General features: G+C 43.4%; 1 protein-coding gene across 1 annotated transcript in view; it reads left to right on the forward strand.

The window, feature by feature from the left end:
• The first annotated feature begins 668 nt into the window (after nucleotides 1–668).
• The window catches only part of NAA25 (N-alpha-acetyltransferase 25, NatB auxiliary subunit), a 32,092-nt gene continuing 7,765 nt past the window's right edge, over nucleotides 669–24,995 (forward strand). The window contains exons 1-19 of the mRNA XM_040608532.1: nucleotides 669–798; nucleotides 4,047–4,132; nucleotides 5,050–5,188; nucleotides 6,851–6,969; nucleotides 8,868–8,942; nucleotides 9,811–9,918; nucleotides 10,371–10,449; nucleotides 10,979–11,090; nucleotides 11,960–12,049; nucleotides 12,425–12,594; nucleotides 13,372–13,484; nucleotides 16,086–16,293; nucleotides 16,897–16,983; nucleotides 18,024–18,204; nucleotides 18,823–18,922; nucleotides 23,336–23,487; nucleotides 23,786–23,911; nucleotides 24,224–24,467; nucleotides 24,691–24,814. Coding sequence (XP_040464466.1) covers nucleotides 741–798; nucleotides 4,047–4,132; nucleotides 5,050–5,188; nucleotides 6,851–6,969; nucleotides 8,868–8,942; nucleotides 9,811–9,918; nucleotides 10,371–10,449; nucleotides 10,979–11,090; nucleotides 11,960–12,049; nucleotides 12,425–12,594; nucleotides 13,372–13,484; nucleotides 16,086–16,293; nucleotides 16,897–16,983; nucleotides 18,024–18,204; nucleotides 18,823–18,922; nucleotides 23,336–23,487; nucleotides 23,786–23,911; nucleotides 24,224–24,467; nucleotides 24,691–24,814 — 2,371 coding nt within the window. The 5' untranslated portion in view covers nucleotides 669–740. The remainder of the gene's footprint in view (nucleotides 799–4,046; nucleotides 4,133–5,049; nucleotides 5,189–6,850; nucleotides 6,970–8,867; nucleotides 8,943–9,810; nucleotides 9,919–10,370; nucleotides 10,450–10,978; nucleotides 11,091–11,959; nucleotides 12,050–12,424; nucleotides 12,595–13,371; nucleotides 13,485–16,085; nucleotides 16,294–16,896; nucleotides 16,984–18,023; nucleotides 18,205–18,822; nucleotides 18,923–23,335; nucleotides 23,488–23,785; nucleotides 23,912–24,223; nucleotides 24,468–24,690; nucleotides 24,815–24,995) is intronic.

The raw sequence follows: 24,995 nt of genomic DNA on the forward strand, positions 1-24,995 counted from the left end.
AGCATGTCAAGGGGATACCTATGGATGTGTGTGCAGTGGTGGCTCCCGGAGACCCCCGGCAGCCTCCGCTGCGTCTCTTACCAGTGGCCGCACCGCAGCGTTGCCGCCTGGTTATCGGCGGCCGAGGGCATGGCTGTGTCCGGGGTCGGAGAGCCGGGTTCCTCCTGCTGCCTCGGCCCCGGGCCTCCCTGGCCGAGGGAGGGGGGGGATAGGGAGGAAGGTAGATGGGGAGGAAGGTACATGGGGAGGGAGGGAGGGAGGTGGGGAGGGAGGAAGGAAGATGGGGAGGGAGGGAGGTGGGGAAGGGTAAAGGAAGATGGGGGGGGGTGTGTGGGCAGGTGGCTAGGGACGTGGGTAGGTGAGCAGAGAGCTCAGGAGGGACGGCTCCGCTCAGCACTGCAGGGAAAGCAGCTGCGGCAGTGCGAGGGGCCCGGCGCGGCGCAGCGCGGGCAGAGCTGCTCCCCGCTCCCGGCTGCGGGCGCTCCCGGTCTGCGGGGCTGGCGCCAGCCCAACAACGCACCCAACAACCCACTCACGCTCCCCGGCGCCGTGGCAACGGGACGCGGCGCGCGGCCAGGCCCCGCCCCTTTTCCCGACCGGGCTCCGCCCCCTTCCCTTCCCCGGCCAGGCCCCGCCCCGCCGCCGCTCTCGGCCCCGCCCCGCTGCTCCTGGCGGCCCTTCACCCCCGCCCCCGGGCCGGCCCGGCCGGCGGCTGCGCACTGCGGTTCTGCGCTCTCATCATGGCGGCGCGGGGCCATGTGCAGGACCCCAACGACCGCCGCCTGCGGCCCATTTACGGTACGGACCCCGCGGGCCCCCGGCCGCGCTCCCCCGGCCCGGCGGGGTTGTTCCGGCCCGCCCGGCGGCGCCTGGGGCCGGCGCGGAGGGCCCCGCCGGGCGGCCCGGCCCGGCATAGCGCTGGGTAGCTCCTCCGGCGGGCCCCTCCGCCCGCCCGCCTCATCCCCGGCGGCGGGGGAGGCTCGGCGGGCGGGCGCCGGGGTAGCCCGCGCTCTGCCGCCCCGGGACGGGCCCTCGGCCTCCCGCGATCCCGGCGGGCCCGTGGGGCACGCGTGCGTGTGTGCGCGGGGCTCTGGCGCGGGGGCTGGCGGAGCCCGGTCCCGGCTCCCGCCCGCGGCAGGAAGCGGGAGTGTTGCCGGGCCCGGGGGGGGCACCGCGCCCCGGCCCCGGCCCCCGCCGCGCGTCTCGCTGCCAGCGGCGCGGAGCGCCCCCCCCCCCGTCCGGGCGCAGGCATGGGGCGGCGAGCGCAGCCGGCGGGGCTGCTGCGGCGGGGCCGGGAGCGAGGCCTGATCCGTGCCGGGGCGGGAGCGGTGGCGGGCACCGGGAAGGCGCTGTGCGGGAGCGGTGCGGCACGGGCTAATGACGGCGTGAGGGAAATTAATTGGGAGGCGAGTGAAGTAGTGGGGGGACGGACTTGTTAAGAAACTCCTTGGATTAGGGTGCCCCCAGGTATTTCCCGGGGTGTTCGGTGCAGCTGGGGTTGCCTGAGAGAGCGCAGGCTTGGCTCTGCTTATGCAAATGCAGAGAAGGAGAAAAGAAAAACGCTTCCCCAGGCTACGGTGTCGCAGCTTCTCAAAAATGGAAGATGGGCCAGAGACTCTCAACTTCCAATGCCAGGAGAAAAATCTCTCTCCCCACAGCCGTGGGGAGCTACTCTGGTTTGGGGCTGAGCGCACTCCGGGAGCATCCTTTGCTGCCCAGGCAGTGAGGACGGTGGGATGCAGGCCTGCATCTACGATGGGCTCCACTGACATGGAGGAAGAGAGTTTCACTTGATTAAAAGTGTAAAGACACAGCTGGCTTGAAGTTGGTTGCATCATGATGAGCACTGCTGTGCAATTTGTCTTTATCTCACAATTTTGTAAATTTCTTCCGTAGTTTTCTGTCTGTGCTGTGATTGCCACTTGTATTAATGTGCAGTTATTTGTGTTATCACCTGGGCAGCACCTTAAATGTTCTTGAAAGAAAAAGCTCAGTAAATTCAACCGGCACGAAAGCAGCTGATGTTGAGATGGATTCATTTTGGTGAATAGCTGTTGGGGAGGGAGTGAATAGCGATATTTTGGCGCTCTGGCTATTAGGGAGAGAGCTTTAAAACAGCTTTCTGCTAGTTCTAGAAAGGATTATCTGCAGCGTGAGATTTGAATTCTGGCTTTGGTGCTGCAGAACCAGAAATAAAGCGTACGTCCTGAAAGGGGTAAATACACGGCTTCACAAAAATCATAAACTGGAGACGTGCAGCATGAGGTCAAAGGGCTGATCTTGACTTAAACCAGTGCTTTCCACTTTGCACCACGTGCCTTGATTACTCAGGGTTCCTTGACAGCTATGTTTATCTTCCATCTGGGTTTGTTCTCCCTTCACCTGAAGGTTCATGTGTTGCATTTCCAGCCACTGAACATCTCCACCTACAGCCCTTGCAAGCAGTGTAGGCTTCAGTTTATTTTCCTTGAGCTTGAATTCCTTTGGAAGTTGCCAGCTACTTTGGCTTCCAACACACTTATTTGTTGTTAGCAAAATACAATCTTTTTATTCTGCTGCAGTTTAGAGAGGTTTGTGGTTTATTTGATTTACTTTAGGAGACCTAAAGCAGAGATCTTGTCAGCAGAGCTGTTAAGCAATCCAAGACAGTGCAGCATGGCAGATGATTTGTGTGTAAGCAAACTATGCAACACAGATCCTTAAATCAAGAAGTCTCTGCTGATATATGAAGAGGTCCCTGGGATGTGCTGTTCCACAGTTTTGAAACCTCTTCACTGAGAAATCCCTGCTGAAGCTTTAATTTTAAAGGGTGATGCACAGGTTATCGCAAGTTAAAGCAGCCATCTACCCCAAGTAAAGGCAATGTGTTACAGTTTCAAACTCTATTTCATGCAGTAACGTTTTGTTTTGGTTAGTGTGGGCAGGCTGCTTCGTTTGAGGTTTTATCTGTACGGTCTCAGGAGCCCAGTTAGCTCGACTTCAAATCTGCAGCACTTGGCCGTGGAAGCAAAAGTTAAAGCTGCCGAATAGAAATCTCATTAGTATAGGTGCATACTTCCTACCATATACCGAGGAATTACTAAAGGTCACCTCTCTACTGGGTAAAAGAGTTCTCTCTTGTAATGAGAATGACAGTCTTGACAAGAAAAAGATGTGTAATGTCCTGTCACTAAACTGGCATTAGTTCTGTTCACAGTTTGGTAGGGGAGAGGGCAGAACACAGTGAGCAGACCCTTCCCTCCTGGCACATCGGGTGCAGCTAAGTTTTTTCTGCTAGGTTTTGGTTCATATTAATTTTGGAGGGAAGGGAAGCATATAGGGGTCATGCTCTACAATCGGTTATATATGATTGTCTAGTAACATGGTGATGTGCTGTAAGTGAAGCTGCAAATCTTAATACTGAGCTGAAAAAAAGAAAATGGTCTGGAGACAGGGGTTTTCTGCAGCTAAGTGTTACTAGATGGTGGGTTATCCCCCTAGGAGATAGTGAGGCGACCCCTGGGAGCTTCATTTTTTTTGTCTTTGAAACCTGTGTGGTGAAGGCATAGAGGTGCTCTATTATGGGACAGATTTGCTCTGTGTGAAGTATTGGTCATGCGGACAAGTAGGTCTTCTCACTTAATGCTTTGGGAGAGTGTGGGTGCTTAGTTTCTACCCTGCTGCCTGTTCAAAGTCATTGAAAGTCTCCCAAAGGCACAGCAAATTAATTTCTCCTTTTACTGAAGCAAAGAGTCTTAAGCTCTGCTGCTAGCAGAGAGCTGTTGCTGCAGAACCCACTCTGTTCTGTGTCGCTTCTGTTGCTGTAATGATCTGTGTGGACTAATTACAAAAGCTTGTTTGTTTGAATGACTAAAACTAGTACAGTGAGGTGAATACTTTGTCTACGGAATGACATGCTCCCTGAATGTTTGGGTTAATGTGAATTGTACAAGGAAAATGCCATTTGCACTACTGGCCTAACAGCTCATACTCGACAGAAAATGTAGAGGTGGCTTTCCAGAGTGGATCTTGTGTTCTGGTGTAATGCTGTCCTTGTTCTTATGCAGATTATCTTGATAATGGCAATAATAAAATGGCAATCCAACAAGCGGATAAACTGCTCAAAAAACACAAGGATCTTCACTGTGCAAAGGTAAGTGTGCGGTGCACTGAGTGTGTTTGGTGAGCATCGCCCTGAGCCTGGGAGTGTGTCACTGTGCCTTTTGAGCCGTGTGCGTGATCTCCCAGAGACCACAGTGTCGGCTGAACCCCCTGGAACATCTCGGGCTGTTCTGATTTGCACAGTGTCTCGTTTGCCTGAAAAACTTGTGCAGATCCTCTTGGTGAGGTGCCTCTAATGACTAAAGCGTAACTGGTTGCACCCCAGCTAATTGTCTAGCTCCTTGTCAGAACCACTGCCAGCAGCCTTGGCACATGGCCAGTGCCTTCAAAATGCTTCTTTTAGACCTTAGCTTGGGATACCTATGTGTAGTAGTTTGGACCAATACATTTCCTTGGGAGGTGTAGTCCTTAGTAAAACACCACAAGGTGATTTTGGAGGCATTTGCTCTTCTGCCTCTTGCTCGTTGCCCTCCCTGCTGAGCCCCTTGAAGGAAAGGGAGTTCTGTGCCTCAGTTTTCTGAACATGTTTCTGCTTTTCTCTTTTCCTTGTGGGTTTTCTTTTTTCACTTCCACGTTTTTGAAAGCTTCCTAAGCTGGAGCAAGTGTCAATGACCTGAATCACATTTCTGTCACTTCTCTCTGGCCAGTTATTGAAAGAAAAAACTGACAATTGGCAGGACTGGTAGGGGTTCAGCCTGCAGCAGGGAAACTGAGTGGCAGCTGATGCCTTGGAGTGGCCTACATCTTTGTTAAGAATTGCAAAGCCATGCTATTTGGTGCAGCTTGCCTTTGGAGTGTTTCCTCTACAGCCGTATGGATTAGAAGCTTAATCAAACCTGAAGATCTGTAGAAGTAATGAGGTGGCTGGGCAAAGCCTTTCCTCACCAGCAATGAGAGAGTTTTCACTGCCAACTGTATTTCTAACAGCTGCCTCTGTTGTGTCAATAGGTTCTAAAGGCAATTGGCTTGCAGAGAACTGGCAAACAAGATGAAGCGTATGCTCTGGCACAAGAAGTAGCAGCACTTGAACCCACAGATGATAATTCCTTGCAAGCACTAACTATTCTTTACCGGGAAATGCATAGACGTAAGCTTTTTCCTTTGCCTCTCTTAAAAATCCTAATTATTTACGTTCTTCAGAAGTATGTGAGACCCACAGTTCCAGGGGGAATAGTGCAAGTCCAGGGTTTGTGTATGGGCGTGTTAAGAGACTCAGAGAATTTAAATGATGCCTACTAAGATTGCCTCCAAGGCTCTAGTGATGCCCATAAAGCCAAGAGCCTTGTTTAGGCTTCCCTTGTGAACGTTATTGTGTACACAGTTCCTAAACGAATGGCATGCTAATAATCATCCATCACAATCAAGCTTTGACTTCACTTTTTTTAATGAAAGCTACTGGAATTTGTTGTCAGTATATGTTGTAGAGATGACAAATCACCCGGTCTGTGGTTTGGAGAGTGTTTTCATGCTGTGAGACCCTAGTTGAGGGGTTCAGGCCTCGGGAAGCTGTGTGACAAGCAGGAGGGAAATCCTCACTTCTCAGTTTGACCACAGTAGCTTTTTCAGTATGGCTCCTTGCAGTGATACGGCATTATAAAAATACTAAATTTTGCATGTTTGATGGCGTCAGATTGCACATGCTGTTCTGAAAAAAGCCAGACCTTATATACTGCTTTTGTACGGCTCTAAGCAGTTGTTTCTGGCAGCTTCTTGTGGTTCTTGGTGGTGGTAGCAGTGTTTATTGTTGAATTGCTGGAGCAACGACAATGTGGTGAAACAACTTGTGTAGAAATGGGGTTTTGGCATCAGTCTGCAATGCAGTGATTGCTTGTGCTCTCCTAGTTTATTTCTTTCTACATGAGTGTGTATGTGGAGTTAAAGCATCATTTCTTGATTAACAAGCAATTTTTGTGTGTATGTGTGACTTCCGCATAAATATCTGAAAATGTCAAAAGCCTTTCTGTGACTCCAAACAACTTGCATAAGCATTAAGCTCAGGATTCTAACTTTTAGGTCTCTTAAGTCAGAAATGAAATGGTGGGTGTTAGGCACTTCCACGTTTGGTCCTGCAAGAAAATGGTAATTGGTGGTTTTATGTATGTGTGTGTCGAGGATATGTAAACTATGTGAAAGACAAATCAGTTTTCTAATACTACGCTGAGGTATGATTTTATGTGTAAGGCAAAAAAATAATCTAGAGGGATGAAGATGTACAAAGTTCTGCGTATTGTAATATCCCAAGTATTTAGTCATAATAGGCCTATTAGTAAAAGGTATAGTGTGAAGGATTTTACTTGTTAAGAGTATTAAAATAGGTAATTGGGAAATAACAGGATATGACTAACCTAAGTAAACCTGTGATAAGAATAACTAATTTCACATGAGGCTCTAAAAATGTTCTGTGTTTTGATCTATAATTCACACGGAGCAGCCATTCTGCCAGGAATAGAAACCTTCATTCAGCTTAATGCTCCAAAATAAATAAACTTTCTTCAGAAAAACTGCTTCTGAGCAGTTCAGTTGTTGCTGTTCACTCTTATTTGGAAGTTGGTTTGTGTTTTTTAAGCCCTTTTTTGTCTTTTGCCTAATGTTTGCAGTGCTTGGGGTCTTTGGGGAGCAAGTACCATTTTTGTGGTTGATGAGTGTAATTAGATTACTGTTCAGAGTATCACTGATGCTGGCTTTAGGTAGCTGTGCTTTCAAATGATTCCCCAATTTGTCTTAACTGAAGCATCTGGTTTTGGTTTAGCGGAACTGGTAACTAAACTGTATGAGGCAGCTGTAAAGAAGGTTCCCAACAGTGAAGAGTATCACTCTCATCTCTTCATGGCCTATGCCAGGGTTGGAGAATACAAGAAGATGCAGCAGGTACGATCAACAAGTTTGTGTTCTGGTAGCTGTAAAGGCTTTTTTTTTTTCTGTCTATCTTGCTGTGAATGCCTTTTCATGTTATAAGTAATCTTCCAGAAAGCTAAGCTGGGTTAATGCAGAAGTTACGCTCTGTTAACAGAAAGGCTTGAAAGACCATGATTTAGGGGGTGGGCTCTCTGAAGGTAAATTCTTTTCCTTACATGGGATAGGACAACTGTGCCTTTTGTGTGCGTATCTGGTCTGATAGAATATGTTGGTTATTTTGGGAGGGTTTTATCAATGTGTCTTGAACAGGATGGTGGTTACATGTGAGGCAGCGTATTATCTAAGAGTTCTGGAATAGACAGAAAAAGATGTAGCAAAATCTTGTGATCCATGTTTTCAGACTTAATTCGCTCCTTAGTTGGCTGCTATCTTTGGGAAGAGTAATCTTGCCCATGCTTTTACCTCTGGACTCTGACATGTAGCTAGGCTTCTGTTGGTTGTAATTTGGTGAAGAAAAGCTAAAAAGCACTACCTTTAAGTACATCATCTCAGCTGGCAGAACAGTGTCATGCTGGTTAGTTTTGTTTTCATCCCTTCCAAATTAGGTGCCTGGAGAATGTCTATAAATGGAAGACTGTTTTCAAAGCATGCGTGCTCACTCTTCTGCGTAAAAAAGCACAGAGAGCCAAGTAAATAAGTCCTGAACTCCCTCTTGTTCCCACTGTCTTAAGGTGACTTGCATTTTTGTATAAGTTTAAATAACTAGAAGAATATATTGAGCAGAAGTGTTGTTTTCCATTGTAGCCCAAGTTGTATGCTGTTTGGGTTCAAGCTGTAGACAGGCTACGTTATTAATGTACATGACATTACAATCTCATATGACATTCTGAACGTCAGAGATGCGGCTATGTGAATTGTACTCCTGTCTACAACTGAGTGGAAAAAATGAGGTCTTAGATAATAATATTTAACATTTGTGTGACCTTTTATATGTTTAAAGTGTCATACAAGCGTGTATCTAGTTAAGTTATCCAAACATTGTCAGATTGTTATATCAAACATTGGCCTATGCGTTTGACCTAAGGACTTAGAGATGCAAAGAGTGCATGGATGCTGACTGGTGAGTGAAAATAAACCGCAGTGTCCTGTGTTCTGGAGTATTTCAGCTGAAAGTACTGGAAAATGCAAGCTGAGACTGAAGTTGGGAAATTGGCACAGAAGTCCATCTGTGGTAGTAGACTGTATTATGTGTAGCTTCTTAAAATTAATTACAGATTTTGTACGGGTAAAAAGTGTTGTCCTTCGTTATATACAGGCACTGAAAATCTGTGAGAGAAATGTGTGAATAACTGTTTATGTGTTAGGCTAGAAAATCTTGAATACTTCAGCTCTGCTTTGATACAGCCAAGCTTTCAGCTCGACCTTTGCTTAACCACTGCTTTGCACGCATAGGTGACCTCATGTTTTGGGTATCTGAGTGTGTGTCCGTATGAAATAAGTGTTGAAGGGCAAATGCTTACATGAGGGAGGCGTGTGGTTTGATGTGCCTTTTACCACTGAAAATCGGCACTGGAAATATCCCCTTCACTCCTAAAGAATAAGTCTTCTTCCTCATGGAGTTACCACTTCTAATTAAAGCTGTCATCTGTTTAGGCAATCATACATCCACATGCTCGTTGCTGTTCCTTGTCAGGTCTACACAAAGTACTTTGAAACATTTTCACCCTCTATTTTCTTCTTCTTTAGCGGTGTGTGTTGGGGTGGAAGGGTTCACAGGTTGATGGAAGTCCCATCTAGTTGCTAATTCTCCGTTTGCTGCCATTGTTGCTGCTTAGCTTGTGCTGTTTGTCATGAGACCTTATAAACAGATATGTTTCAGGAATGATGCAACTTTGTCTTATTTTTTTCAGGCTGGAATGGCACTTTATAAGATTGTACCCAAAAATCCTTACTATTTTTGGTCTGTGATGAGCCTGATTATGCAGGTGTGTACAGTGTTGCAAATGAGTTTGACTTTTGCTGCAGGAATAGTGCAAATATAGAAATGTTCTGAGTGAAAATGTTAGAGATTATTTTAAGTAAAATGTGTTTGAGCTGTTTACGTATGATGCTGGGAGAAGGACTGAGCCCCCCCCTTAAGAAGCTCTGTTGCTGTGCTTCAAAATGAATGCTGTAATGTTTTTATAATGCAGTGTAACTGGTCTGCCCTACTATGTTTATACAACTGAAATTATTCTCTCATCTGAACTAGTACCCTACTGTCTTTTTAGTTAGAGAGCTAATTAATAAAGCCTGGGATATCTGCAGCTCCTTGGTCAGAACTGTTCCTTTCTGTAACTAGGTTATAAAGGCTCAAGGAGGAAATAAAGGAGAGCTGTGGACTTGGCATGTCTTTAAGACTGCAGAAAGTCTGCAGGACTGGACGGCAGGTCAGCTGTGCTGCTGTTAGTTGAGATGGCAGATTCAGACACTAATCAGACAACCTGACAGAGTGTTGGCCAGACAAAAACTAAGCACAGGGGCGTTAATCACGTTTTGTAAAATACTGTGCCATGGAAAACACAAATGTGTTCTTGCTACGTGTTATTTGCCATTGGGTATTGCGTGCGTAGATGTGTGAGTCTGAACAGCGTAATCAAGAGTGAGCTTTTCTGTATATCGCTGGGTTTATTGCTGCCTTTTAACAGAGAGGTTGCTTTCTGTGTGTGACAGATGGAAGCTCTGAATGTGTGGTCTGGGGGGAGGAACTGAAGCACCTGGGGTTCTTGCCCCCCCCTTCTAATGTGAAAAACGCAGTGGGTGGGACAACACAAAAAGTTGATGAGCTGTTACGATAATTCTTCTCTTCCTTAGTCTATTTCAGCACAGGATGAAAACCTGTCAAAGACGATGTTTTTGCCACTAGCTGAGAGAATGGTGGAAAAAATGGTGAAAGAGGATAAGATTGAAGCTGAGGCTGAAGTAAGGCTTGCAGATACGTTCAGCTTGATTCGAACATTATTGAAACAAGGAATGCACTGTTAAAGGAAGTTGATTATTTTAACAGTTATCCAAGATAATAATCAGTAGTGTTCTGGAAGTAAATGTGGATGTAGCAAGATAGAAGGAAAACCCAAGAGCAGTGTTGAGACTGATTTGGAATCGTGTGGGCAAGGAAATTTTTTTTGCATTTGATTTGACTGATGAAGTACTTGGTTTTGCTCCCTGGGAGGCCCCAAGAGAAACTTCAGGACTGAGAATGGAAAAAAAGACCTAAATTCCTGAATGCTCCACCCTCTGGGATGCTAAAGATAGCTTTGCAGGCCTGGCTAGCTCCTATTTCTAATGACAGTGAAACAAGCCGCTTTATTTCTTGGCACACCTGTGAATTGTTTTACTAGCAAATTTCATTGCAGTTTAATCTTTCTTTTAAGGTCGAACTGTACTACATGATTCTGGAACGTTTGGAGAAGTATAAGGAAGCCTTAGATGTTGTGAGAGGAAAACTAGGAGGTAACTTATTCAGTCAATTAATAATTACAGTTGTGTGGAGGACACAGCAGTTCTCCTTTGCTTCAGACTTGTCCACTAGTTAAAAAAAAAAAGGCTGTAAGAAGCCTGACTTAGCACCAGTTTCAAATGTTGGTGCAAACTCTGGAGGTGCTCTCTTGTGCAGGCTGTTTTTACCCACCTGTTTATGGTATTTAAAAGTTATTCAATTATGAACTTCACAGCAGTGTGCTTAGCAGTAGTAAATTGATAGCATATTGGTTTGTTGTAACTGCCATCTTAAAAGAAAAAAGCTCCTGATATCCTGCATTTTTGAGCAGTCTTTCTGGCGATTAAAATGCACTTGCAGTTTTAAGGAATTGGGATATGAAGGCCTCCACAGGAAATCTGTCCCTTCTATCCCTTGAGGGCCACTCTTCTGTTCTCTCACACTTAGTGTTTTGCATCTTGGGATATAACAAGAAGCTTTATGCAGGAAGTAGAGAAGGAAATGCATTGATTAAATAAACTTGCCCTTCTGTTTTTAATTTAGAGAAGCTGACAAGTGAGCTCCAAAGCCGCGAGAACAAGTGTATGGCAATGTACAAGAAGCTGTGTAGGTGGCCAGAGTGCAATGCGCTGTCGAGAAGGCTGCTGCTGAAAAAGTGAGATTATATTTGTACAGTCCTACTAAAAAACTGAAGCAAAATTCCTGGCTGGTTGTGAATTGCCTTGTTTAGAGGCTTTTGTAAATGGTGGTTAAAATAGAAGAACATCAGAGGATCTCAAAGCATTTCCAAATGTTTGCGCTCCAAAGCCTGAGGAAAAGGGCAGCAGAATGGAATGTTAAAGGGACATGGTGAAGGTCACAGGGAAAGTCAGTGTCAGGACTGTAGTCACAGCTTTTTGAAGGCTGATTTTAGCAACATGTTAATGCATTAAAATTGTGTTTACCTCCTTGTTCCTAAAGGCTGTGCTGATTGTCCAGCTCTAACCTTCATGTGGGAGAGGAGAACTGCATTTGCATATACTTTTCTGGAACTTCATTTCTCTCACTTGGCCAGACTTCACACTGGGAAATGCATGTAATGCTTTGAACAGATGCATCAGGAAAGAGCATACTAGCATGATCAAATCTGTCTCTTGGAACTGTCAGGAGAGATTTGTTGTTTGCTTTTTGTATTTAGCTCTGTGCCCTTATCTTAAATATAGGTTAAATCAGAGGAGAAACTTCTGCCTTAGCATTTTGTGGGAATATTAATGAGCTCTGAGTGGAATGTAAATGTTAAGGGGAGAATCTGTAGCTTGCCTTGATTCTTTATTGAAATTGTTTCCTTTAACACGTTTCAAGAAATTCAGGATGATGGCATTCTTAAGATGTGAGACCTCAAGGAGAAATGATTCTTATTACAGTTGTTTTTTCCTGTAATGTGCTATTCCTTAAATTCAGCTTTTGCAAGGAATGCAGTTTTTGAAGTGAGTTACTGTTTTGGCAATTCCCTAAACTTTGTTCTGTGCCTGATTTTTGTTTCAGCTCAGATGATTGGCAGTTCTATATAACTTACTTTGATTCAGTCTTTAAACTCATTGATGAATCCTGGACACCTCCACCAGAAGAAGAGCAGTAAGTTAACAGTTTTGCTGTGGATTTATTTTTTCCTTTGTGCTACAGTGAATTGTTTGTATTCAGTAGCTTAGCAGTAGTAAGCTCTTTGGGTGACCACTCTGTCTTTGGGTGACTTCTTGACATCAGACTGCAAATGATGTGTTCTCCTTACTTTGTTTTGGAGGCTGACAATAGTTAATCGAAACAGCTGTTTAAATAGTGGTTTGTACACTATAGAACTCTTCCAGTTCGTATTTTTCATGGTGACCGAGTTAAGAGAACCCATCATGCCAGATTCCTTTAAAAGTGTACTGGGAAGTAGGCTGAGCATGTGTTATCAGTGCCCTAGCAATGGGAAAAATCAAAGAACCTTTTGTCTCTTTAATTGCACAGCTCTTTGGAAGGAGAGGTACACTATTCTATAGAGCAAGCTGTGAAATTTATAGAAGAGAGGATAACAGAAGAATCTAAGAGCTCTCGGCCGCTTCGGGGACCATATTTAGCTAAACTGGAGCTGATTAGACGTTTGCGATACAGAGGTTGTAATGATGAATATAAACTGGGTAAGAGCCACTAACTGGATGATGAATTAATCTTTTGGAGAGAGAACACAAACTTGGAGCAAGCTCTTTGCTAAATCACTGTTTTGAAAATATACATGCTGTTATCTGTACATAAAGAATTTTGGAAGCATTAGAAGATGAGCCTTGAAGAAAGGCAGGTAGTTCCAGACTACTCCAGGGCTTGTAAAACCAAGCAGAGAAACTTTCAAAAGCGCTTACAGGATCTAGGGGCATACAGTCGCTGACATAATGGAAAGTGCATTCCTGATGCACTGCTTTTGTAGAAAGTCCTGCTGTTATGCTGTAATCCCTGGGTGGTTTTTAATTTTAAGTTTTTTGGCAATAGTACCAGGTTTTGCCTTTTAAAAACTTGCATTTAAAAATCACATTTAGGGAATTGGTGAAGGAGAGAATGTGATTAGAGCAACATCTCTGCTACTTACTAGTTCCTTTTATGTTTCCATCCAAAAATAAGTTACTGTTAGATAAGCAGAGGTTGCATATGCATGCCTGTTATGCTGAGCTGTTATCTGCCAAAGTAGCTCAAATGAAGCTCTTGGGGTTTTTTTGTGTGTCCTTGGTTACCAAAGACATTGAGCCACTGCTAAAATCTGCAATAGTGCAGCTATCTGTTTTCTAAAACACTGTGTAATCTCGAAGGCAGCAGCAGTGGGGGGATGGAGGGGAGAGGAGCATCAACAAAGATTTCTCGTAGTGACTTTACAGGTTCAATTTTTAATGGAGCATATTAAAAAGATGAACTGGCCTTCTTCCTAGGTGATCCAGAAGAACTAATGTTCCAATACTTCAAAAAATTTGGGGACAAACCCTGCTGTTTTACTGATCTCAAAGTATTTGTAGATCTCCTCCCATCCAGCCAATACACAAAGGTAAGTAAGGATAAAGAAACAGTGGCAGGAACTGCAGTGCTTGTTTGCACTCTGGTCCCTTTACCTGTAGATCATATTAAAAGACTGCAAACGTCATCAGAAAACTGTTTGCACTGTAGAAAATACAATGAACATCTGAATACACTGAGCAATTCCTTTCAGAGGATCTTTACAGGAGACTAAAAACTTGTTTGGTCCTGCAGAGTCTCATACCCAGATGTAGTATTCATTTGACTTTCACTGCTTCAAGGTGTCAGGGTGCTTGGAGATGGTCCTGGTTGAGTCTTTTATTAAAAATCTCATAATGTTGATAAGTTGCAAGATACAAGCTTATATCTTGTAATGAAAAGCTCCCTAGAAATTGTAGTTTGATAAGCTGCCTGATTTGCTCATTTTTAAATGAGTAATCTCTCATTGCTTTTGGTTATAGATCACAGTTTACAAAATGGAGTAATGTAATACTACAGACAGACCATGCTGTTCGTTCATATACAGTTCTTATTGCTCTGTACTGTAACTTTTGTTTTGCAAAGACATCCTTCTTTTTCCTTTCCCACCCATCACTTGGTTTTCCCATTAAAGATGTATGCTTAATGAGAAATACCTGGTCCCTCATCTGATGCAGGTAGGGTGTCACACAGGCGTTGTGCTTGGCTCTGCTGCGGTATTAAAGAATTGACACACTGATACTGATCAAGGGGTGACCAAGAGACCTGTGGCAGCTTTTCCAGAATCCCTTTCTGAACCGAGCTCTCTTTAACTGAAAAGACTATTTGTGCAGAGTCATGAGCAGCTCGTTTAGTGACTTCAGCAGCTGGGAATCCTGTCACTCACCCCCATTGTTTTTCTAAGCCATTGTGTAAAATTACCAGAGCTGGGGAGGGCTAGACAGAGAATCCTGGATCAGCCAGGGGCTGTTGATAAAATGTTTATAAACAGAGCATAGATAGTGGTGGTGTTTTCTTTAGTTTATTAAAATATTTTTCGACTGCTAATGCAAGCTCTTCCCACAGCTTATCTACTAATGAGATTGATGGCCCTGGCACGTGTGGGTTGTTGCTGCTGTTTTTTTGTGTTAAAAGGTGTATTTTCACCCCGCTGGCAAGAGATGTGCTGAGAGTGATATTTAATTTGTAGTTCTGGAAATGGCAATACCATTGCAAGGTAGCCCTGAAGTGCTGAACCGGTTTAATCCTAACTTTCCAGATTCTAAACCCAGAGTGGGAGGGAATGATCTTCAATAATAATCGTTCAGGCTGCGTTTTTGTTGCAGTGCTTTTAAAACCATGACTTGGAATAAATTCTCTAAAAATTTCTGATTTAGTTTCTTAAAACTGCTGCTGATTTAGTGAATGTATTGTATTGTGTCATACTGACAGACTGGGTTTTACCCAGTGTATGACTGTCTTCTGGCTGCTGTGTCTCCAAAGCACGCATCTGCAGCAGTTTAACTCTGTCAAGGATGTATGTAGCTGAGGACGTTTAGTGGTGCTGAAGTGCTGACGAGTTTTTGAAATCTGAAAATTTTAAGTTACTTGAGATTTGTAGATTGTCTTAGATTTCTTCTTGTTTCACAGCAAAAGATGCTGAAGGTTGTTGCATCCTAGGTAAAGTAGCAGGGTCACAGTGAGGTTGGGGCAGGGGGAGCATCTTTTTTTTTAAAATGTACAGTTTGGTAGCTGAGAATGTGGCAATCTTGCTGGGCCACTAGACACATGAAATATTCCAGAAATAATTACGGTGACATCAACCTTGACTTCTAGAGGCACAAATTGGAATATGCAGCCTGGTGATTTGGTTGACCTTGCTAAGCTTGGCAAAATCTCAAACTGAGAAGATCTGTCAACACAGTCTTCATCAAAGTCTGTGGGAAAAGTGTAATTTGTGTGCATGGTGCTGTGGTCCTCCTATCTAGCTGTCATGCCTTTTTCCTCAGGCATGCATTTGTTGTTGTCTGTGTTTCAAACCAAATGTAGTAAAGCTGAATTCATTGGCTTTAACTCAGTTTTAAGTTTGTAAACACTGTTGGATTTTAGGGCAACAAGAAACCACTGTTCAGGCCTGACTGTGTGTTGTGAGAAGTCTGCTGTCTCCCATTAAAATTGTAAACAATGAGAGGCTGCTTTTCTTACAACTTAATTCAAAAAATAAGTCATTAATCAAAGATGATGACCTTACTGAGTACAGCACATCAGAGTTGAGAGAAAATGTAATAGCTAGTACAAAACCACTATTTCCTGGAAGTGTGCTGTGAAGCCTTTCAGTAATTTTAATTGCATGTGTTATTACTGTGAGTGTTAACAGGTGCTTGAACTCCCTTGTGTGTCTGTGTATTGAACTTGCTTGTGATTTATTTTTTTTAATTTACTAAAAGCTATTGAGTGCAACCAGAATGGTGTGCTCACCACTTTTCAAAAAAAAAAATAATTCAAAAAATGTATTGAAGCCAGCTCTTTAACCACTGATTTCAGTGTAACATCATGTTGATACTGACTTTTCCACCTTGTGCTTTTTTGCTTGATTTGAGGGAGGAAATGATGCTTTTCCATTTGTGCAGTCCCAGATGCCCTGCAGAAATTAACAGCAGTGTTTCTCTTTCAGTTCATCAGCCAATTGCTGGAAGTAATTCCTCTGTCAGCAACAGCAGAGAATGAAATTGCACTGCCAGCTGATATCAAAGCCCTGCAACAACACTTGTGTGTGGTGCAGCTCTCAAGATTGCTTGGTATCTATCATGCCATGGATAAGAAGCAAAAGCTGAGTGTGGTCAGGGAGTTGATGCTAAGATACCGCCATGGATTGGAGTTTGGTGAGAAAAATCTTGAAACTAATGTTGCGGTTCACTTGCATCTTTTTATGAGCGAAAGTTCAGAGCTTTTTCAGGGGATTGGAACAGCACAAATGCTGATGGCACCCATCATGCTGCTAGATAATACTTTGCTTTCTTCTTTATGATTATATCCTTGGGCACACTTGATTTACCAGTTTCCTTTTAATTTTTTTGCCTTTCAGTTGTGTGTCTTTAAAGATAAATGAGACATTTGTGGGTACTTCAGGTGGTGTATTTGTACCTTTGTGAAATTGCCTACGCCTTTCAGCAAAACCAGGCTTTCACTGGTGTGCATAGGACAAATCCATAGGCAAGAATATTAATTTGTAGAGCTTGCAGTTGTAGGAGAGTGTTTTGTTCTTCCAGCAGATGTCAACGTATGAAGCAGCCTGAAGTCCACTCATGATGAGCAAATGCAGCATGTACACAGTTGTTTCAGTTTTTAAGGCAACTCTGGATTTTATAAATTAAGCTGTGGTTATTGTCTGCTGGATAGCTGTGTGGTCTGACAATGCTGACAATGTCAGAAGCAGCTGACAGCACTGCTGGTAATCAAAGAGTAACTTTTTTTTCTTTTTTTAGGGAAATCTTGTTTGAAAACTGAATTGCAGTTTTCAGATTATTACTGTCTGCTTGCGGTTCACCTGCTGCTTGATCTGTGGCTGGAAGGTATGTTCCTAAAATTGTCTTGCTTAATACTGCCCTGGATGATTGCAACAGGGAGACTGTGTCCCTGTGGCCAGTGTGTATCTGGCATGGCTTGTTAGGCCTGTAGCTTTCTGGTTGGGATTTTTTTCCAATATGAGGTGTTTAAGGAGTCCCTCTGTTCAGTTGGTGTTTGATCTGAATCTCACTGACCTCTAAAGAGGTGTAATTTTTCTGATTAATTCTTGTAAGTCCTGCCAGAACTTTGCTAATGACTCCTGCAGCTCAATGCTGGCTGTCTTTAGAAGCTTGTTCTGAGTTTCCAGTGTAGGTAATGTTTTCTCTCCCATCGCCTGAGTTCTGCTGACAACTTCTTTCTGATATCAGAGGTGGTTTTAAGCATTTCTTTCAGTCCCTGGCATACTCTTGTCTTTTGGATCCCTTGCTTCTAGAACATTCTTCTGAGGCCTGTTGCTCTTCTCAAGTAGTTCTGTACTCCCCATCTGCTCTGCCTGTTAGTCTCCTAATTCCAGAGAGTCAGTCCCCAGTGGTGGCTGTCTGTGGGCGCTGTTTGTATTCCTGCCTTTCAGTGTAGTTAGTTATGCCTTTGTTTTTCCCGAGGAAGGTTTAGTTTTTAGCCTGAGTAAAATCAGTTGTCTGGTTCCTGGCAAGTCACTGGTGGAGCGTGGGCTCTTGAATTCCTGGCTCTGTGTTGCTATCTTGCAGAATGCTTGGGAGTGCCTGTACGTATAAGCTAGAAACCCTGAACAGTCCAGGACTCACCAAGGAAGGTCGCTTCTTCTGCAGTGGGTTAATGTGTGAGGGCTGTGCTCTGTACAGATGTGAGCTAGATATTCCCTGTGAAGAATTACTGCTTCACCTTTCACTCGGAGAGCAACTGCAGTGCTGGCCTGGATGCTATAAGGGCAGCAGCATGGCTCACGATTGCCACCTGCGTGTTTAAATGCATGGAACCATTTTGAGAGGTGTGTGATGTGAGGAAGCTTAATGCCAAAGTAATTGTGCCTCTCTGTGATCACACCTGTCTGTCTTTTTGTCACCAGGTGAAGAGACAGCTGTGTGGCAGTGCCTAACTCTCTTAGAAGAAGGGTTATCTCATAGTCCTTCCAATGCTCAGTTTAAATTGCTGCTCATTCGAATCTACTGCAGGCTTGGTGCATTCGAACCTGTTGCAGAGCTCTATTCCAGCCTTGATGCGAAACACATACAGCACGACACCATCGGGTGGGTAGTATATACTGAGAATAATTGGTGATGGTGACCTTCCAGTAACCAGTCCTGAGATCTTCAGTTTCCTTTGCTAATGGAAGTTAGCAGATTGCCAGATTTTCGCATGGTGGTGTATTTCTCAAAATTCCAGATCGCTTTTACACATCTACTGTAATATGCTCCCTTTGTGGAGTGTCTTTCCTGTGTGATTTTGATCTGGTTTGGGTTTTCAGAGTATTAACTAGGGGGAATCTGAAATAAATCTGTGAAACGTATCTTGATGCTAGTCATAGCTTGGTGTTCCAGCTCGGGTTATTGCTCAGCGAAGTTTGGGAGCTGAAACAAACACGCCAAGTGGCCTTGCCTTGGTTAGTGTGTTTGTGGGTTATCTAAGTAAAGCTTAACAAAGTGGATAGAGGAACTCCAAGCTGCCACATACTGTTTTAAAAAAATTAAGAATTCCTTCCACTACTCTTAAAGCTTAAACTTTAATATGAATGCCCCCTGTTAAATCTCTAGGCTTCTCATTAAAGCTGAACTGTGCTGCAGCTCTCTGTTCAGCAGCTGCATTTGAAATTCAGGTTTCCCCGGAGTTCTGTGTTGATGTTTGACTTGTGCCTTGTTATGTTGCAGCTATCTTCTGACACGCTATGCAGAGTCACTGGGCCATTATGCTGCTGCATCCCAATCCTGCAATTTTGCACTCAGGTTTTTCCACTCCAACCAGAAAGATGTAAGTTGAAAGAAACCTCTGTGTCCTTGTAACAGAGCAGTATGTCAAGGTGCCTTACAGAAGTCTGTACCCTACGTAAGGGCTTACAGAAGTGTAGTGGTTGATAAGATGGTAACAAAGAGGAATAGTATGTGCAACTGTGTGTATGTGGTAAAGGTTGCCTCAACCTGTGTTTCTCATTACAAGAATTTGTAACTTAACTGTTACATGGGATTTTGCTTTAGCTTTCTCTTCATAAAAGTCGGTTTTAATGCTCCTCAAGAAGCAGGTATGATTACTTTTAAATTAATGGATTGTGATTTTATGAATAATTTTAAGTGAAATGTCACGTGGCAACTAAGTCCTGGTGTCATATAACTTCTGGCATTTTGGAAAGTCATAGAGCAACCATGGATGGTGGGTCAAGGTGATGATGGCATACTTGGGAATCCTTTATATTAAAATCACTGAAGCAGCATGTTTTAGTGGTGGCAGTCCTGGGCATACAGGGATGGTGGGGAATGCACATCATTTTAAAAGGTAGGGAAAGCAGAAGGAACAGGGTGGGAAGATTTCAGAGGGGAGAAACTGAGTCTTGAAGTCTCAGCTTCACCAAAGGCAGAGCAGAGCCTGTGACTAACTACATTGTTTTGAAACGATAGGATCAAATTGTAAAACCTGGTGTTGTGCTAATAGGAACTACCTGTTTTATTCAGTTCACCCCTAAAAGCGTTGTGAATGAACAGGAAGTTGTCTTGAATGAGATTCTTGGGACTGGAATGGAGGAGAAAGTGAGTGGAGAGTAACTAAGTCCTCCAAAGAGATGAGATGCTTCCTAAAATGCACGCCATGCTCTAAGCATCTAGCCTGCTTGTAGCTTGCTGATTAGTAACTATACTTGTTAGTAATCTTACTTGGAAAGTGCTCTCTGGTGTAAATTCTGATACATTCATAGGGAAAAATACCAGTTCTTGTTTCAGAATTCCTACAGAATCCATGAAAAATGAGCTAGGTAGAACAGTGGAACAACACATTTTTGAAGTCTTGGTGGAAATATATTGTGTAAATAGGAACAGAAATAGTCCAGAATTGTGACAGGGAAGTATATGCATGTCAGTCTGTCTCCCTAAAACCTGCAAGGCAGTCCTGTTCTGAGAAGTGAGGATATATCCTGTATATTTATATTTCACAGTTTGATCACTGTTGAGAGGTAGGGGAAGAAAATTACTTTTACTTTGCAAGAGACAAAGGTGCCATCCAGTTGTAACTCTTCCAGTCAGCCACTGGTTGGCTCTGAAGGCTCCGCGGTCATACAGCTTGCTTTCCCACTATCCCAGCAATAGATAAAAACACAGGATTTGTCTGTTCTGAATAGTGAAGATGCTCACACAGTAATCCCTTTGAAAAAAGTGTCGTCGCTCTGTTTGGCAGCCCAGGTTATTCCTATGTACAAGATACCAGTTACACTGCAACCTGTCTCTGACAGATTTTACAGTAGAGAGTGGGATGCACACAGGAGCACATGGATTGTATGATGGAAGCTTGTTCTGTCTTCTTCCCTCATTTGCTCATTGTTTGAGCACTGATTCTACTTGCTAAGAGTCTTTGGATTCTTGGGTGCAATGTGTTGTGCTTGAGTGAAGCCCTGGGTCCAGACAGCTTTCTCCTATGTGTCTATTGCTGGTAGTGACAGCTTGTTTTGGTTTTTTTTAAACAATGAATAACTTGTTCAGTCTTGTTTAAAAGTCATTTGGTGGATGTTAATGGAAACCGTATCTGGAACCAATTATCTGAATAAAACGCATGATGCTAGGTGCCAGGTGAAAAAAGTGAACCAAAAAAAACCTACCAGATGTGATTTGTCTGCTTGGGGACACTGCATTGTAAAGCATCAAGAAATCTCTTTCCCTGGAAAACGATCTGAAGTAACTGCAGGTGTGGTTATCTTGGAAGAAGGTTATTCTCTTCAGCATGAATGATAAAGGTGCTTGCCGTAGACAAGAGCTGATTGTCTCCAGTAGCTCAACAACTAATATGTGGATGAAGACAGCCACATTCCAAGTGCTGTTGCCAGGAAAATGCTACTCAGTTTGTGTTCCAGAAATCCTGAAGAGGTGGTGCCTGAATGGTTTGACCTGCCTTGCTACTACTACGCCTTAGAAGGTTGAAACTGCAAGAGGGACAAAAGTGGTACAATCGGTGTTATATAATTCTTCATGCTACAAGATAAGGATGTGACTCTGGAACCCGCTCACATCATGTCTTGTCTTGGAGACAGAGTATTGCAGCCAAAGGGCCATGAGCCCTTGTTGATCTTGGGTAGCCACATCTCGTGCATGTTCTGGATGCTTCCAGTGGTTATCACTTTTAAATCCTTTTAGCTGGGAAATGCATCAAAAGCTGTGCAACTTTGCAAATAGCAAGCGCAGTTTAAACCAACCGTAAGGTGCAAATTGCAGGAGATGAAGGCTCAATTCAACGTACTTCAGCCTAGGATGATGGCATGACAGAAGTGAAGACAAAAAAGGGATTCCTTACCATAAGACATATTTCAAGTATCACAAGGTCAGAATCTGGTACCAGTTTCTGTGCTTCTGGGGTTGCCCCTTCATACTCGGGGTCCTGATACCAGCTACCCCTTTGAGTCCCGTAACAGTATCTAACTGCAGTGTTAAAGGAGGACTATCCTTCAAAAGTTACCTTTTTACATGATTTCAGATACTGCCTGCTCCTCTCTAGGTTGATGTTTAAGATCGCTGGAAAGTCTGTTACAGCACAGAGAACGTGTCCTATGGCACGTTGTGCGTGGGACTCTGCCTAGAACAGGAAGTGTGGGATATAAACCAAGTGGTCTGGCGTAAAAATACAGCTACTGATGGTTGCTTTGGATAAATACATTTTTCCTTCTGACTTGCTGAACTTAACAGCCTGAAGTGAATCCTGTTTAAGAGTGGGTCCCATGAGTAACAGCCATCTAGGATGCTGTACAGTCCTGACATAATATTTTCTGCTCTGGGAGAAGATGCCAAGGACAGGGAGGAGAGAGAAGGCAGTATTGCTATATTTGGCCAAAACTAAAAAGGCAACTTTATCCTTCTCAAGATAGTCCTCCTTTAAATATGCAGAATCACGAGTAATCTCTCTAATTTTCTTGTGTCCGTCCGTCTTTAATTTCTCCAGATACTGCAGGCAAACAGAACACCGTGTCCTATGGGGATTTAAAAACCACGTCGATGCAGTTGAATTAGCACCCATAGCGCAATCCCGCAGCCTGACAATGAACTCTGCAAGGCTGTTTATCAGAGGGTATGTTGTTGAATATTTGGCATATTTTTTTCATACAGTACAAATAACCAAATTTCTTAGGAAAAAAAAAGGCACATCTACCTTGTGGACATTTCTTACTTCAGAGGGGGAAAAAAAAAAAGAGACTGTCATCTGTGCGTGCTAGCTTCTAGTCTCTTAGAGCCTTCCAGACAGGTTGAGTCTGTTACTACCATATAATGTTCAGTTAACCAGAGGCCTTTTTTGGTGTGTCTCATCTTCAGTGCATTTCATAATCTTGTTCAGAAGAAAATATTTGATTTGCCAGAATTCTCAACTGTAGGGTAATTCTGATGTAAAAAAAATACAGCCATCTGTCTTGACTGGGAGCATAAATAGTTCACTCTATCTCTACAGTTCGATATTTTCATTAAAATGTAGTGCTTGTTTGGGGCTCGTTCATCATATAAATCTCCTTCTGGAGATTGCTCGGACTGATGTGAAATATTAGTTGTGTGCCTTGTATTGCTGCATTTCATCAGAGGGGAAGCAAACTATACCATGGACCCTGACAGTTTCCGTTGGTGTTTAGGTTGTATTGTAATGTGTATACACTGCATGATGCTATTTTGTGATACTGTATTCAAAAAATCTAATAAAAGAGAGAAACAAAAAAAAAACGTGTGAGTAATTTTTTTTTTTAATTTATGTTGTGGTAACATGTGATGCATGTCCAAGTTAGTTCCAGAAGATAGGGGATATATTTATTTTGCCAGAAATTACTTTTCACAATGAAACAATGATTTAATGATTTGAATAATGCATCTCAAAAAAAAAAATAAAAAATAAGCTTTCAAAAATCATCTCTCCCCTCTAAGTATTTTTTGGTCTCAGTGGCAACAGCAATGTGATGTTTCTTAGTGTTAGTTTGGTTATTAGGTCATACTTCCCAGTGGAGCATCTGGGCATTTTCAAATTAAAGTAGCAAAATTGCTGGGGTGACTTGGACAAGCAAAAGTGCAGCTTTCTCCCAGGGATTATCTGCCAGATTCTGTACCCTTGGGTTAATGACAAGCACAGAAATGCAGTTTCTTGGCAGTGACCTTGTTAAACTGGTTATTCTGAATTTATGGAAGTAACTAATACAGAGAATGGTGTGTTTTCTTCCAGACCTCAGAATATATCATTCAAGCCTACAAGTATGGTGCATTTGAGAAGATCCCAGAATTCATTGCATTTAGAAACAGGCTGAACTCTTCCCTTCACTTTGCGCAAGTTCGGACAGAACGGATGTTGTTAGACCTCTTACTTGAAGCAAATATGTAAGTACAGCAGCAGTAATAAGTGCAGCACCTTGCACATGAAAAAAATGGAGATTTGTGCATAAGGCAGAACACTGGCCAAGTGAGATTGTGGTGAGTTGCACTTGCAGCTTTTCAGCAGAAACCTGTGAGCTGCGTGTCTCTGCTTCTGATTTGCTGTACCCTTCAACATCCTTGTCAGTACCTATGTGTAATGTTTCTGACATCAAAATAGTTGAATGGTGGAGAGAATGTGGTCTGCTAGTGAGCTGTGTTTTCAATTTCCAGTTGATTTAATGTTCCTTGCTCTTACATACAGATCAACCAGTTTAGAAGAAAGTATAAAGTCCATGGGTCTGAGCCCAGAGGAGGATGACATTCCGTGGAAAGATCTGCGTGACAACAGAGACCTGACAGTCTTATTTAACTGGGATCCAAAAGACAGGTGAGTAGAAATACTCTCAGCTGTAAAGGCTCACCTTTTTCTTACAGCACACATGGCGAAGAAAATCCTTTCAGGGCAACTGCCAATTTTAAAGGTTCTCTAAGGCTGGCTAACTGCAGGCTTAACAAGCATCATTCACCACTTCTAGCAGTGCTGTCTTTTTACATATTAATACAGTTTTCTGTATTTCTGAGCACTCCTCCTTCTTCATAGAGTATTCGGTAGCTTTGAGTAGGCTTTTGTACCCGAGTGAAGCTTGCTACTTTGCAAAATTGAAGCGTTTGCCTGAAAACATTTGGTGCCTTTCTCTAGGGACATTTCTGAAGAACACAGGAAACTCTCGCTGGAGGAAGAAACCATGTGGTTGCGAATCCGATCTTTAACTTTAAGGCTAGTAAGCGGACTCCCAACTCTTAGTCACACTATTCAACCAAAGAACTCTGAAAAGACTGCAGAGAACGGCGTCTCATCCAAGATTGATACAATTCGATCCCTGCTTCAGCATCTGGAAGCGGCAGTGGATTCAGGGAAGAAGTTTCTAGAACAAAAAATTCAGGTACCCATTAAGGAAAAAGCTATCCCCAAATATTAAATGAACGTGAATGCAAGCAGAGAAACTGAATGCATCTTGTAACGTCCAGCAGGCTGCAGAGTGCACTTAACTGACCCTGAGTTTGTAGTGTATGAATCTGACTGAGAGATGTGCCAGAGACAAACACTGTATTCTGGATAAGGAAAAGCTGCAACACCTTTTATCTTTTTCTTTGCTTCTTGCCTAGTATCCTGTCCTTGGCCCTCCTCCTACCCGAATGGCTGGCTTCTTCAGTAATGGCAGCTGTCAATGCCAGACTAGCTTGTTTTATCTTGTTAGTGATATTTATGAACTAGATACCAATGGCTTAGGTAAGTGTTCGAGGGGCAGGGGTTTAACCCGCTTGTCATGATGTGTGGTGGGAGGGAGTGAGATGTGCCTCCATATAGTTTGAAAACTGCTAGGCATTGGATGATGTTGACCCACACTGTTACTAGTGTGTTAACATAGTGAATGACACTATGTTATCTGGGAGACGATGCCTTAATTTAA

This window comes from Falco naumanni, chromosome 1, assembly GCF_017639655.2.
Source record: "Falco naumanni isolate bFalNau1 chromosome 1, bFalNau1.pat, whole genome shotgun sequence".
Classification (NCBI taxonomy): Eukaryota; Metazoa; Chordata; class Aves; order Falconiformes; family Falconidae; genus Falco; species Falco naumanni.